At 42.9% G+C, this 16,208-nt stretch overlaps 1 protein-coding gene across 1 annotated transcript in view; it reads left to right on the top strand.

Moving 5' to 3' along the window:
- The first annotated feature begins 5,182 nt into the window (after positions 1-5,182).
- The window catches only part of DPP6 (dipeptidyl peptidase like 6), a 542,987-nt gene continuing 531,961 nt past the window's right edge, over positions 5,183-16,208 (top strand). Inside the window, exon 1 of the mRNA XM_027648436.1 lies at positions 5,183-5,432. Within this exon, the coding sequence (XP_027504237.1) occupies positions 5,376-5,432 (57 nt within the window). The 5' untranslated portion in view covers positions 5,183-5,375. The remainder of the gene's footprint in view (positions 5,433-16,208) is intronic.

The following is a 16,208-nucleotide window of genomic DNA, read 5'->3' as shown; positions in this document are numbered from 1 at the left end:
AAGCTTGGATCCTAGATCCCGTGCTTGTGCTCAGTTGTTTGAGGTGGCACTTCCTCCTCAAATTTAGGAGGGGGATGAGATAAGTAGGCAGGGAAAGGCTTGGGGAATCCTGTGGGAGAGTGAAGGAGTCTGGCATCTGTGGACTTAATCATTACTTGTTTTTTAAGCTGCTTTTTGTCATCACATGTTGTGGGAACAACAGGTCCAGTGAAAGAAGAATCAGAAAATGTAACTGTTGTTGGTTGTAAGGTTGGAGCCAGAGAAGAACATATAATGCAATTCCATTAATTCTTTGATGATTGAAAAATGACAACTAATGAATCCATCTGAAAATATAGCTTTAGTTTGTGATGTCTGGGCTCTCATGACTGAAATTGTGACAGCTGTGTGGGATCCAAATGATCCTGTATACAGGATGGACTTGGTCAAGGGGAGAGCTACTGTGAGTACATTAGGGGAACAAGATCAGAAAAGTGCGGAGTTTTTTGGCTCTTGTGCACTTCTCAGATTCTCACTGGGTCAATTACTTTCAGGAATGGTTTTGCTACCATTCAGTGCTGCAGCCTGCAGGAGTCTGTGGAGATGCCATGAGCTGGCTCTGAAAGCACAGAACTGAAATTCTTCCTTCTTGGGGGAAGGATATTGGACCAAGTTGGGCTCTGTTCTGGCAGCAGCAGTTTGGATATTCACCCTGTTATGGTCATCAGGGATATGCCCTGATAGGGTCTGCTGACCAAAGATTATTCTTCATGATGAAGCTTTTCGGAAACTCAAAATACCTTTTTCCCCCTACCTGTTCACAAATCTGGAAGTCTACAGAGATGTCTCTGTTCTAGGGAGGTTTAACACTCTCTAATGTCCTCTACACTGGCATTTTCCCCATCATTACCTTAGCTTTGATTAACCTCCACTGCAGAAGCAATGAAAGGAAAGTGTGAGTGGAGACAGTCTCTTTGCAGTCTCACTGCAGAGCCACTGAACACAGTGTGGACAGAGCAGATCCATGGGCTGCTGGGGTTATTCCTGCTTTCCAGTATTTTACTGAGTCCACACCAGTGGTCCCAGAAGCACAGCTGCAGTAGGAGATGCTCAGCCTTGTCTCAGGCATCACTTTTCCATAGTGTGAGAGACCTTTGTGTGTACTGTTGGGGTTTTACCTATATTGCTGTAATAGAGACTAAAAGATACTGTGAGCATCCTCTGTGTTGCTGTCATGAGAAGAACTGTAACAATCAAACCAAACTCTGCATTAACTGTGTCCACTTGAGTGGATTCAGAAAGCTCAGTCAGGCTCCTGGCTATGACTAAATCATCTAATTATAGCCTTCCCGTGATGTGCTTTTTGCATTCGTTCCTGATCCATCATTGCATTGATTTTTAGAATTGTGTTCTTTAGCACTCCGTAGTCTCAATTTTCACATCCTCCTCATCTCTTGTGCTCTTGACTTCTCTGAGCTCTCTGCTTGTTTACTACTGATCTTTCAGAGTGTTTTCCTTAAACCAGACTTTTAATCACATTTCTGAGGTGGAAAGCAAGGTGAACCTTGGTGATTTCTGCAATGCTTTGACCTCTGTAAAAGTGCCAGTTCACATTTTAGTTTCTGTGGTCCTGTACTGTGGCTTTGATCTGTACAAAACAGATGCACTTTTCTGGTTATGTCACAACTGATGTCAAAAATTGCTGTGATGAAGTGTTGGACTACCTCAGTCAGCTTCCTACTGAAAATATTGGAGAAGGAAATCACGTTGTGTCTTTGCCATCTTATTGTGAAAACCCGAAAACCCCTTGAGTTCACAGAGCAGTGTTACCATGCCCCAGACAGCTTAAATTTAGATCAAAACAGGCTCCTGGGAAGGACTTAAAAACATTGTGAGATATTTCAAAGGTCCTCATCTAAATCTAAGTTGGAACTTGAAACTAGATGAATTTAACAGTCTTGGCAGTCCTTGTGTTTTATCTTCAGGATTTGTTACACTGGATATTCCTCCAAAAGACTCAACTTTTTGAGTCAGGATAAATATGTAAAGCTCTTGATTTCACTTTTGATTTTTTTCTCAACTTTATGGAGTTCTTCTGTGAAGCATGAATTTGAAGAACTCAAAAAATCTTTGACACATTATTAAATTTTAGGACGTACTTTTGGCTTTAGAATTTTGTTTTGTTTTTAAATCTTATATCATAATTGCATGGATTTCCTTTCATTCATTTTGCATAGCTTTAGCTCAGCTCCAAAGACAGATTACCAAATGTTCCCCAAAAGTATGACTGAGATTCCTTTTTAATACTCTTCTTGGCTGAGCTTATGTATAATCCTTTTCAAAGTGTAAAATGCCAAGGGATGTTTATATGATACAGCTTATATGACAGTATATTGTTGTTCCTTCACACTCCACTGAACAGTCTACGAATACTAATCTATAAATCACTTACTTTTCTCACAGACACTGGAAAACTTTGTGCTGTTTGTGGCATTGTATGTTCTTTTCTAGACATATAAGCCACTCCAGTTTAAAAAACAACAGACTCTAATGATTTCACAGTTGGTTTTCTGCAGGAATTAGGGGCCTTCACTGAAATAAGGGCCAAGTGGTGCTGGACTTGGAATTCTGCACAAGTATGTTCTGCTTTAGGGAAGCTGGAAGTAGGTGGGCAGAGGAGGGATCTCCCTCAGTGCAGGAGGAGCAAGGAAGGACAGAGAAGAGTGGTGGTGGTTTCAATCCCAGAATCATATAGAGAGGTCTTAGCAGAGTTTGGAATTGAATGGATTTCTCTCAGATTTCAAAGTCTTCTCTTCCACTATGCATTCAGCAGTCTCCTTTCAGGGGTTAGTGAACATCAACATGCTTACTCACATTTTTGAAAGCAAAAGCCTTTTCCTATGAGGTCTCCCTGCTATCTCAGTTGGAAGCGGCTCTTTCCTGTATAGAAGGGATGTCCACTGCAGTAAGGTTTGCTTTGGATTTAGGGGAGAATGGAGATTTCCATGAGTGGGGCAGGCATTAAATGGAAATATGAGAGTGAGCAGGAGATTCTCCCAGTCTCTTTCTTGCCAGTGCATAAGACAAAATGTGCCTATAGTGAAAATAGACTCCCTGCCTGCTCTAACAGCCTGGCTGCAGAATGGAGAGAGGGCTACTCCTTGGAAAGGGTAGAGGAGTGGTGTCTTCTGCTTTGCTCCAGGACAAAACAGATAAACCAGCATGGGACAACATTCCCATGATCAGTCCATGTAATGTAAAGAATTTGTTGTGCCAGAAAGAACAACAAGAGTACAAATTTTTAACCTGCTCCACGTAGGGGCCAGAAGGGTTTGTCATGGATTTTAAATCTCTTCGGGTAATTTGCTTGCCCATCTCTTCCCACCCCCCCCCCCCCCCCCCCCCCCCAAATTTGTTCTGCTTGCTTGTACAACTTCAAATAAGTCCAGGGACTTCTGCATATTTCCATACAACAAACCATCCTGAGAGAATATAATGCTGCCAGGGCCCATCAAACACACAACTCAAAGTCTGTAACTGGATTTATTAGCAGACATTTTGCTTGGGAAGATATGAAAACCAAGCCACTTGAACAGAGCAGTTGGAGCAGTAAACTTCAAATCTTAATTAATACAAAAAACTAAAAGCCACTGGAGGGCTGGAGCAGGGAATAGTAATAATGTGGTATTTGGGGTAAGCATGCTGGATAGCCCAGCCAGGGTGCCAACACCCACTGCTTGTGGAGGTTGGTTGGACACTTGTCCCTGAGGGGGACATCTTGGCAGCACTCTGAGCTAAAAGGGAGCAGACACTGCAAGATTAAGGAGCAGAGTGTGGTCATTACAACAGGAGAGCTGCTGGAGAGGAAGGACTGACCCTGAAAAGGTGGTTTGTTCCCTGAGGGACTTGTTTCTCTTATCAAACAAGTTTTTGGATGGCTGCTATTCTCTCAAAATCAGCGTGTGCCGCTGATGGGGAGGAATGTTTGACAACACATGGTGGCTTTGGGTCCTCTCTCCTGCCTCAGAGCTGAAACCACATGGCTTTAACCAAGTTTACCTTCTAACTACACTTTATTTTGCTGTCTGCCTCCATGGCAGTCTCCCTAAATTCATTTTAGTCACAGGGCTGGAAGATACAGCCAGTTAAAGATGTGATGGGATACTTGCACTTTGGAAATGAAGGAGTTGGGCTTCTCCAAGGCAGTATTGGTTCTGGTGCATGACAAACAACCATTTCTGTTCTTAAATGAAAAAGGAGCATCATCCAGAAAGGATTTTATTTATTTAAAGGTTTTAAAGTATGCTGTAGGAATATAACACAAATACTTGAAACAATCTATTCTGGTAGATTAATCCCAAAGGAAAAATTTTATAAGATGAAGTGGATGCTTTTAGCCTTGGCTATTCTGATCTTCTTACTTGAAAATACTGTGTGTTGGGTTTTTTTGCTATTTGGGTTTCTTCTTTTGCTACTGTGAGAACTGAATTTCACAAAGTTTTTGCTGCAAGAAAAGAGGAGGCAGTGTCTGGCCTTATGGGCTGAAGTGGAGGGGTAGAACAGGGATGGGAAAAGATATCTTGATAATGAAATTACGTGGATTTTTTATGTTTGTATGTTTAAAAAAGCCCCCAAAGATTAATCTCTAAATTTTTTGCCAGCAGAGTTGCTTCTGCACGAAAATGAAAAACAAACAAAAGAGCAAACAAAAAAGCCAGGACCTGAACACTGAACTCAAGCACACCTGGAAAAGGAATTATGTAAAAAAAGTAAGACCCGAATCCTGCATCTTGGTAGTAAAGAAGCATCTGTCAATCAAAACGCAACCCAGCATTTATTTCACTGGAAAGAGCTGTACTCGGTACCCCGATCGGGTCAAAACCCAGCCCGGGGGGGAAACCTCGGCAGCTTTAACCCGATTTCCCACTGCCCACGCCGGGGGAAGGGGATTAAACAAAATAATACGGAAGGAGTGGGAGCCGCCGGGGACGAGCCCGGGCTGCGGGACCAGCGCGGCGTGGGACGGACGGCGCGTCCCGCCGGGAGCGGAGCGGAGCCGAGAGCAGCAGAGCGAACCCTCCCCGCCGCCGCGGCCGCCTCGGAGCGCGGGGGGCGGGCAGAACAGGGCTCGCCTCGCCTCTGCCTTGGAGGGCGGGGGAGGAAAGCGGTGCCGGGGCCGCGGGCGGGGGTGTTTGGGTTTTTTTTTTTTGGAGCCGGGAAGCGGGGAGCGCCGCCGACGAGCAGACCCCGGCGGACGGGGCCAGAGTCTCTCTGCGGGGGCAGAGTCCCGGTGCGGGAGCAGCCCGCCCTCCCCTGCCTGCTGCCATCCCTCCGCCGCCGCTCCTCGGAGTGTCGTGCCCGGACCCCAACTTTCCAGCCCGCCCGCCGGCGTCAGCATGAACCAGACGGCCGGGGTGAGCAACCACGTCCGCTGCTCCGGGAAGGGCTCCAAGGTAAGCCCGGCCGGGGCTCCGTGGGGTGCCCGGTCCCCCCTCCGCGGCTCCCGGTCCCTAAACCTGTAGCTGAGAGCGTTGTCCCCCCGCCCCGGCCCCGGGCAGCAGCCCCTGCGCTCCCCGCTTGCCCATCACTTCGAGAAGTTCAGCATCTCTCCCTGGCTCCCGCCGCCGCCCGGGATGTGCAGTCGCGCCTCCGTAGGGTGCTGGGGTAGGGATCGCTCCCGGTCCCGCCGCGCAGGGGTGACCCCTTCGGGCTGCGACTCGGGGGAGGGTGTTGGACCGGGCGCTCAGGGTGCTGTGGCCTCGCAGCATCAAGTGCTGGAACGGTTCGAACTCGCACATCTGCTTCAAACGGGATAAAATGCTTTGAAGGTGAGGATTGGTGCTGATGTGTAGCGTGGGATCAGGTACAGCTTTGTCTGCTGCTTTTACTTCTTGCCATGGTATGTTTGCATAGGCAGCATTAAAAATAAATAACTGGGATAAAACACCTTATTATGCATTCTACTGAATTCAACAGAAATGAAATGATCCAGGTCAAATTTGCATTAACCTTTATTAGGTAGCAGTGACCATGGCCCTTACATCTGCACAACTGGTTTATACTGCAGTGTATCAGTGTTGTAAAGGCAGATGCACGTGCCCTCTTGTAGGTAACTGTGTTGATGTTGTTCTTCTGCAACTCTTTGAAGTGTTTCTCGGTGTTTTATGTTTCTGTGTTATGGTGGACACCCCCCCCCCTCCTCAAGATCTCATGTGCTTTTTGAGGCTAGCATTTTGTAAAAAGATATGATTCTATAACAGCTAATGGGATGCATCTTAAAGAAATGCAAAATTGACCTTTCACCAGAAATGGTGCTGTACTAACTTCTCTTTTTTTTCTTTTTCTTTTTTAATTTTACCTCTTAATATTTGGCGTCCTGTTCCATCCTTTAGACTTGATGTCACGGTGTTTGAAATGCTGGTGCTGCTGCTCACCTGGTTGTGTACTTCATGTCTAGTTAGTGCAGACCTGATTCCACAAACTCTTAGGTACACAGATTTACCTCATACCTCCCCTTCTGTAAAGCGAATACAGTTTTTACTCCTATGGTCTTTTTAGGATTAAACCCACTAATCATAGGGCTATGTGAGTATTAAAAGATGCAACATGATGAGGGCTGTGGAAGTAAACAAACAGATTAGATGAGTCTGCTGAAATTATTTACTTAGCTCCATGACTAATCATATATTTGAAGTTGAACCCTACATAAGCTCTTTGCATAATTCAAGGACCTTAAATTAAAGATCCTCTAGGGATCTTGCCTGTATTTTCAAAATATTGGGCCTCCTTTCTTTACACTTTCTGGTTTTGAGTTTTGGGTTGAGCAGCTAAGGTTATTGCATGTCAGTAATAATTTATTACATCAAGCTGCTGACCTAACACTTTAGTGCAGAAGGAAGAGATGGGTCTCAAATGCATATATTCTTAGCACATGATAATTGATACATTTGTATTTGCCTTGAAGGCATCTTTGTCTCACTTTCAAGTGCTGTACAACGTGGATATTTTTTCCAGGGGAAATAAATATATTTTTTTCAAGCCAGAATATTGACGTGATTGATGGTTTCAGGTTTTAATTAAAACACAGAAAACTCCATGCGTGACTGACTTAGTTGTGAGGAAACCTTGCAGAATTCAGAAATGAGAGTTTATCAAATGGGGCTGAAAAATCAAGTAACTGATTGGTAAGAGATTTGTGATGATGTAGACAAGAGGTAGAACAGCCAAGTTTTTTTGTGACACTGACTTAAAAAGCACAGAAATGCTTGTGAGATGTTAAATATCTGTGTTTTGTTTGTTTGTTTGTTTTTTCTGAATGACAAACAAACCAAATCCCAATGAAAAATAAAACAACAGAACCACAAATAGGACTTATCTGACTTTCCTAATCTCTTGACTTTTGAACTCACAGTCAATTTTAACCAAAACTGACAGAGCAACAGAAGTGTTGCAAATGTCAGCTTGCTACAAGTGTCATGGAAATCAACAGCTTAATAGAGAAGAAGGACTATTTGATACCTGAGTACAGGAAGAAGCAGGGAGAAATCTGCCCATCCCTCCTGTACTCACCCCATCCCAGCACCCCAGTCTACATGTGGCTGTTGCTGCATCAGGGTCTGTCCTTTGCCCATCACAGGATGTGAAAAGGTTGTGAGGAAATGGGGAAAGGAATGAGCACAAAAGGAACCTCCAGAACTTCCAGAAAGTTAATGCTGGCAAAGAGACAGCCATGGGTGAGGGCTTGGGGGTCTTTACAAGAGGGAGCGTGTTGGGCGACTACTTCATTATAAATCAAACAGTGTTGTTTTCACTGCTCATGAAATAACTTGTTAGGGGTTTTTTCCCCCAAAAAAGAATCACTTGTTGTGTTGTGTCAGCTCAAATAGCAATGCCAGCTCACTGAGGCAAGGTCACTCTTCTTCCTGGCTTCTTCTGAGCTTCCCTCTTGCTGGGCAATGGGCACTTAGACTTCACATTTCTTTTTCAAGATTTACAGCTTTGCTCAGTTGTGGTGAGCAAGGGAGGTAGCATTTTGAAGGAGGGATGCAATTAAAGCCCTGGAGTAGATAGCTTGATTGTAAATTCGAACTCTAATAACTGGTGCCGACCAAAATGTGTGTATATTTTTGACATTACCGTGTAACTTTTTTAGCTCTTTTTAAGCAAAATCCAGCTCTAAGACACTTGTAAGTGCTATTGAAAGACTGTGATTTATTGTCTGGAGATAACTATTTTTGAGAAATAGTTTGTGTACATACAGCTTCTAATGTTCATTTTTTCCTGCCTGTGACTAATCCCATTGCCTTTCCTAAGACAATTTGTGGGAGGAAGGCAAGAGGATTCACCCCAATGCTGTAATGAAAAGCTACATCCCAGGAAGATTTCTGATGTTTGGGTGGTTGGGGTAGTGAGCCCTACAGCCACCAAGTCTGTAAAAAACCACCCACCTCTCTTGTGTGGGCTGGGAGCAGGTTTCAACTCCTGTTAAGAAAATGCACATTACTGGAAAGTCATTCTGATTCTGGCATAAGGATTTTGGGGTCAGTTCCAAGCTGTCACATTTCTACAGATTTCTTGAAGGAATCAATGGGTAAGGACTCAGGCTTTTCATCACTGCATGTTGCATCTCCTGGCTTTTGGCTTTTATTCAGCAGTCCAGACCCCCACCCCTATGTAAGGCACAGAAATTGTGTCTCAAATTTAGCTTCTTTTCTTAAATTAGTACCAAGGAAGATGCTGTAAGAAGGCACTTTGTTTCAGATTGGGACTCCTAATTTCATCTGTCTTCAGGGAGGAAAATCTATGAAAAACATTGGGGTTAATTTCTTTCTTTAGAAACACACTGTATTTGGTGTCCTTTATCCGGGTATGGTGTGCAAGGAGGTGTCCCATGGAGTGGGATTTGTGGATCTTCTGTCTTTTAAGTGTTGGTGAGGATTCAGAGACCCACCAGTTTCCATTCTTCTGGGGACTGTGGTACTTAGAAGGAGATATGCTGCTCCACAGCAGGAGTCCTCCCATGTCTCCTTTTGGAGAGGGGCCAGAGCAGAATTCAGGGCTGTTCTTTGGATGAGGAAAGACAGAAGCCCATAGTGTCTCCTGAGGAGAGGGGTAGCATTGTCTATTTTAGATGAAAACACCTTTAGCCAAACTGTTGGCTGACATGCACGATTTGGAGGGTCTGATCTAAACCCCAAGCTCTGTACAGCAGCCTCAGCAGTACATTAGGACATGCTGGTTGGCACAACCCTGCTGCTATTCAGTCCCTTCCTACTTGTCTCTGACCATATTTTTTAATTTTTGTAGCTGTTTTAGATGTTTTGTGTGCAGCTCAGTCTTGGACACGGTCAATATCTTCTGGATCAGGTCTTCCAAACCCAAACCCCTTGCCCTGTGAGATATCAGTCCAGCTCCTTAGCCACACATTTACATACAGCTCATGGCCCCAGCAGCTCACTGCTGATGAGTACCCAAATAGCTAATGCGTTTTGAGGGTAATGCAGTGATTTTACTACCTAAGTTGCACTGATGTTTTCAACGCGGAAAGAACTGTGTGTTGCTGAACAACGCAGAAAGAATCATGTCTTGCTGAATACACAACCTAAGGAGTCTTTCTGCTGTGCCTTTTGCAATCAGATATGTCTATCTCGTATTGGCCTCATAAGCCACCAGCGTGCTTGTAACAAACGTGGATAGAGCCTTCCTAAATCTTCGTTCGCAAAGCCCAGCCATGATGATGCACTGATGTTTTTTTAGACATTTAAATCTTTATTTTGTGAATCCAGGCTTTAACCTTTTCCTGATTCCAATCCTGGTGTGTGGGTGGCAGATGACTGTTGTCCTGTCTCACCAGAAGTGATGAGAGTCACTGAGGCTGTATGGTAAAATGAGACAATGCTGAGTTAAACCTGAGCAAATAATGTTTCTATCTTGGATTTTGTTGGTGTTGACAGAGGACACATTTTGGACTGCAGCACATAGTAAGCAACTACCTTTTCTCTCTCAGAGTTAATTACATAAGCATTAAGAAAAGCTTGTTGAATCAAAGTCTCGAGGTTAGAACATCCTCCTGAATAACTGTAACACAACTTTTAACCAGCAATAATGAATGCCCAAGGATAATAGCAAATCACTTGGACAGATTATTTTTTTCCTTACTTTCAAAGGAGAAACAATTGTCCTAATTAGCAATCTTGATATGTAGGAACGTAGGTATGAAAACAACTCGGTGCAGTAATGTAATGTCTTTGTTGTACACTCTATTAAGTTGAACTGGAAATGTGGGTTTGATTGTACCCCCGATTGCTGTCTCATTGTTTTGAAAAGAACAAAGTTAACCTATAAGAAAAGCAAATTGCTGATGTAGGGTGTTCCTAGCAGCCCTGATCTAAAGGGACAGTGCAACGTTTGTACAGCTGTGACCAATAGGTCCATAATGTCCTTTCAACAGGATATGAGAGAGTTTGTTTTTATAGTGGTTTATTCCTTGAACGATTAATAAGAGATTATTGCATCTACACTGGGCAAATCTAATTATCTTCTCTTTTACATGAACTATTCTCCTCATGTGAATTCCACTGATTTCAATTGAATTACTACTTACTTATGTTGGTTTAATTACAGAGAGATTCAATACCTCCAAAGTTATGGAGGCAGTAGAGCCACAGCATTTCTATGACTCTTGGATGTGGAAAATTAAGATAAGGAAGCTGTGTTGGCTCCTCTGTATTATTGCTGAAGCGGAAACGAGTTCAGCTTTACTTGCACCTTGTATTTTACTGTGAGTGGTAAGTTACCATGTATGGGCACAGCTAAGGAGTGTATTTTCAAGCTGTCCAATTTTAATGCTCTAGTGGGAATGCAAGGTTGACTTCCCCACCTAATAAGTAGTAAAGTAGGACTCGGTGTAGCTGCCGGGGCTTTAAAACATGATCACTCAGCTATCTTCAAAATCCAGCCTTGCTCAGAGGGCAGTCTCTTAGAAAGTACATTTCCATCTCAAAACATCAACCTTTCAGAGTAGTCTAATACAGCATTGCAAGACAGCCCCAGACAAGACCAAGACCCAGTCTTGCTGGATGCTGTAGCCCCATACAGACAGAAATGGCTTGGTCTTCAGGGTGTTATGGTTTAAGCTGAAAATAAGAAGCAAAAAGTTGGGAGAATGGTAGAATTACTCTGGTTTTACAGGCAGGGAAGTAAAGTGCTGGGAGTAAACCATCAAACCTACCAAGCTCAACATAATAATAATGATCTCAAATTCTGTGGAAATTTCAGACTAGGTAGAGATGATAGGCTGAAGTTGAGCTTGTCTGCCATGGAAAATAAAGCAATACTAATCATTGTCCATTTAAGTGTCATCTGGCTCATCAGCATATGCTTCTGACATCCCACCAGCATATCCCTCCCTATGAAGCATGTTAACCTTTGCCCAGGGTAAGTGTCATCAGGAAAAAGCCATGGGCAAAGAAGGGGGAGAAAACTACAGATTTGGGTCTTCTGTCCATGAGGAAGCCAGGTGTTGGCTTGGCCCTTTATGGAATGAGGTTTCATTTTGCACATGGAGTGGGACTGTGTAGTGTTGATTTAGCTCTTTCCCCTGCACCGGTTTGTGTCAGTCCTCTATCTTCTCTGTCCCCTGGGAGGAACTTTCACAAAGCTGCACAGGCAAAACTTGTCAGAACTTTGAGTGGTGAGCTCTAAATCAAGAAAAATGCCAGGAGACTTAAGGGGAAGTGTTTGAAACTCATTTTTATCACGTTCTCTGTCTTTCCTGTAAACTGTAAGTTTTCAGTTGACAGTATGTGGTATGGGTGCTATGTTTAGTGAGAGAAGTTTTGCTTCTGTTATAGTAAATGGAAAGGTGATTTTAGAAATTTCTGAGGCCTTAAGCAACGCAGCCTTAAGAATTTTGGGAGTAATGGCTGTGGGAAGTTCTTGACTAGATCTTTTTACTATTTCAGACAGTGAAATCTGCTTTCTCTATAATTCAACCTGTAAACCTGATGGCTTTTGGCAGTTAATTCCAGCCATGTTCCCTTGAGTGCTTCCTGGGACTGTCCGAGTGTCAGCCGTCTTGTAAAGTTCCCCTTAGCACAAAATTTTGCAAGAAGAATGATGGCAGGTCAAGACTAGAAATTTCAGTGGAAAGCTCAAACACCCCTTTGAAGGATGGGAAGGCAAAGGGAGATGGCCAGGATGATTTTATAAATGCCCTGAGTAATCAAAAAAACCTCCTGGCAGAGGTGATACTTTCCCTGAGTGGGGGGAATCTAACCACAAGATGCAATCTGGGGAAGAGCAGGCTCCTCCAGTCCTGGTGTTGATGAAACATCATGTCTAGAGTATTTTGGGTGATGGGGAGGAAAAGGAGCCGTGGGTTTTGTAGCATTGTGCAGGTGTGCACCAGCAAGGGGGTACTTTGCCTGGAATAACTGTTATTTTAGGGGCCAGAGAAAGACCGTTCTGTCCCCATTAAATATTTGCTGGGAGTGTTATGGCAGGACTGTGTGGAGCTCCAGGGGTTTCCAGTGGTGTGTGGGATTTCATGCTCCGTGTCCCTGCACTGTCCTCAGGCACAGGGAGCCCCGAGCCCTGAATCTGAATGAGTTCTGGGCATCAGCGACGACAGAACCATCAAGCTCCCAGTTTATTTGTGGGTGCTGCTCTCTGCTGCTGTTTTTCATCTTTAATGAGAGCTGAACACACCATAAAATTTTATTGGGTGTTTATGCTAACAAAATTAACTAACAGTTGGTACTTTAAAAATGCAGCCGGAGCTCTGAGCTCTATAACTGGGAACTTGCAATGGCTTTTTAACTGGCGTAGGACAGAGCAAATGTGTGAGTGCCAATGCCATTTAACAGCAAAACATTTTATGTTAACTTTTTATTGACCAGAACTGATTAATTGAAATTTCCAAAATAAATCTTAGCACGATATGTTCTTAAATGAAATCGGGTTTTCAGACATTACATAGCTGGAAGCTCTGTCCAAATTGTGGGGTTAATTTATAATACCAAGGCTAATGGGCTGATAATCAAAATAAATTAGCTTAGCCACTTCAATACTTTAATGTTTGAATCAAATAATAGGAAGAAGATTTATTTTAGCATTTCGATGATTGTGTTTCCCAATAAAAGAGATATAATATCATGCTGTGAGTGCTGTGTGGATCACTTGAAGCCACGACTTCAATGGGAGTACAAAAGACCTCTAGGCTACAGAAAAAAAAAGAAGAAAAGGGATTATCTCCAGACTCGATTTCTTGTTCAGTAGAATGGATTTGGCTTATTTCTATATTAATGCTGTTAAGAAAACATAGGAAAGTAATTTGTTTTCATTCATTTATTTATTTAGTGCTTTTCTTTATTTTCATGCAGTTTTCCCATGCCTATTGTGGAGAGTTTGATGTCTATGATCTTTACAGTATACTGGGGATTTTTATGCTGGTTTTAAAATAAGCAGATTGACATGCTGGGATTTTTTATTTTTTTATCAATGAAATAGTTTGATTATCAGGTAGCACTGATTGACCACATATTTACCTGGGTATAGTTAAGGACAATTTACATTTCATGGCATTGCCATAAACAAAGTTTGGCTAAAAGACCTGTGCTAGCACTTGAGGAGAATGTCCTGATTCCTGGATTAAGCCATGAGTTACACTGGGATACTGCCTGAGTGGTTTAGGCTTTACATTTTCACATTTTTATCATAGGTCATAGTTGATTTTCAAGACCAGCCACTTCTGCCATCAGGAGAATGTTCTTCAAACTGCTTTTAACTTCCCAGTGTAAGCATGGTCTTGGTCATCTAATGTAAACTCAGAATAAATATTCTACCCTTGCTCTAGTTTCTTATTGGTAGAAGCAAGGATGAGCACTTCCCCTGCATGGAATATGAGCCCTTTGGTGGAGAATAATAACTTGGTAACCTACTAAGTTGTGTTCCCATTCTTATTATTGGCCTTACGCTACTGTACTTAAAATCTGAGAATTTAGCAAACTATAGTGTCAGTTTGCCTTTGGAATGAAGGCAAAATGGTATAGGATGGAGAGAGAAATAGTAGTTTACACAGACCCTGTACCATGACACGTAAACCCTGCTCCAGAAGAGAACCTTGGAGGGAAGGGTACCCAAAAGAAAGAGTTGCGTTGCAAGCACGGAGCACGTGGAGGATAAGAAGGGAACACATCAGTTTTTCAGGTCGCTTGAAAGGAAGGCTGTTAAAATTATAGAACCTTAGGTAATTTAAATAGAGAGCATGTGCAGCCCTCCTAGGCATCATGCCTTCAACTAGGCAGAATAAAACAGGTTGCAGCAAAGTCAAAGCTTGTCCTGGGTGAGAGCCCCAGGGAGAGGGTTGGATGCTGTCAAAGGTGATGGGCACTTGGACTCCTCTCTGCTCTGCTGGCAAGTTGAAAAGGGGCAGGACATCAACACTTTGAAATCAGCTGACTTGCTTATTTGCAGATGGCATGTAAAATTGGAATGCTAGGAAGAGGCTGAAATTGTGGCAGACAGATGTGTTCTGCTGGTCATTTATTGCTACTCAGGGCAGCAGACACACCATAGGATTTATAATTTTTTTTTGATGTATTAGTTTATGCTTCAAGGCTTTCAACTTTTCTTGGTCTTTCTCTTAGCATCCCAACCATCCTAGTGTTTGCAGATTTTTAGTGTAGTTCTGTATTCAAGTCAGATTTTGTGAGATAATGACCTCACATAGAGCCTTTTCCACTGCTTTAATTCTGTTCTCCTAAGTGGAGGATCAGAGAGTTTTTCATAGGTTACAAGTCCAGGAAAGGTCCAGCAGCAGGGACTAGCATCACATTATTTCTATTGCAGCACTCTGTAGGAACTCTAATTGCATATTGGGATTCAATTAAACAAGAGGCTCTACAGCCAGAGAGCATAACACTGCTTCCTACATCAAAGAACTCTCATTTTAAATGTTTTCATTGCTTTTATGGTCATCCCTCAAATATAGGACTTTATTTTTCACTCTATATTCTCTGTGCTCAGCATTCATTTCTGTGTCTGAGCCACTGATTGTCATGGGGCTTCTCTTGTGCTGATTAACGTGTCTCAGGGTTGCATCTGGAGCCCACAGAAGGCAGGCAGTATAATACATTTTCCCTGACACGCTGTACTGCCTCACTGCTTCACTGCCAGTCCTCTCGTCTGACCACCCGTTGCACAATTAATCTGCCAGCAGAGGCCACCAAAGTTTTTCAGTCACTTACTCCTTGTCTAGCCACTCTTTATTGTTAGACATCTCCTCCAGCAGGCCAGGACTACCGTTTAATTTCCCAGGTCCTGCTCTCTGCATGCTCTGTACCCTCGCATTTTCTGATTTGTTCCAAATTTAATCACTTGAGTTGTCTTGATATTGCTAGAATTCCCTAAGGCTGCAGCTGTATTACAGAGCATATCTGTGCCCTGTCTCTGTCTTTCACTCCCTCATTTAGGGTTCATTCCCGCTTCCTTCCTATGCCTGCTTTGCTACTACTGTTTTAGGTGTTGGGTTTTGGGTGTTTTTTTATGGCAGGAGAGGGCACTGAATACTGATTTACTTTTGGTGAATAAACCCAGCTGATTTTCCCTTATTTTAACACTAAGGGAAATTGTGTGTTGTTTGTTTGTTTATCTGTGTGTACTGTAGACCATAATGAGTTTTACAGCACAAAAAAATAAACTGCCTTGCTTGTTTATCCAGCTCAGGGGCACCAGAGGGCTGATGTGGATTGGAACACAGATATCTTTACATGGGCCACTGAAAAGGCAGTGATGGCTCTTGGTCACTGCAGCTTGGTCACTGCAGCTTGGGTATTTCAAGTTGCCACTCAGAAGCTGCATCTAGAATTTCTAGCCATGCATGATCATAATGGACTTGATGAAGGTATTAGTCAAGGAGGAAGGGAGGAAAGAAGTTGTTTATGGACCCTTGAACTCTTTATTTATGGCAGTAATTCAAGTGTTTGAGTTTTTTCTCTTTTATCCCTTTTTTTTTTTTTTCAGAAAATTTCAGTGCTTTTTATGACTTTAATGGAAGGTGATCAATACTGTGCACCACCTCAGCATTATGATAAAAATGCTAAAACTATCTTTGACAGCAGAATATTGTAATAGACCTCCAACAGTTATCCTTCCTCAGGTACTTTCCTACTGTAGCTTCATTATATTTTACAGCATATATTTTTCACCAGAGGAATTCTGATTGGCAG

This window comes from Corapipo altera, unplaced genomic scaffold (assembly GCF_003945725.1).
Source record: "Corapipo altera isolate COAL_440 unplaced genomic scaffold, ASM394572v1 47, whole genome shotgun sequence".
NCBI lineage: Eukaryota > Metazoa > Chordata > Aves > Passeriformes > Pipridae > Corapipo > Corapipo altera.
Note: the sequence above shows the minus strand (reverse complement) of the source record. Positions and strands in the feature narration are given on the sequence as shown.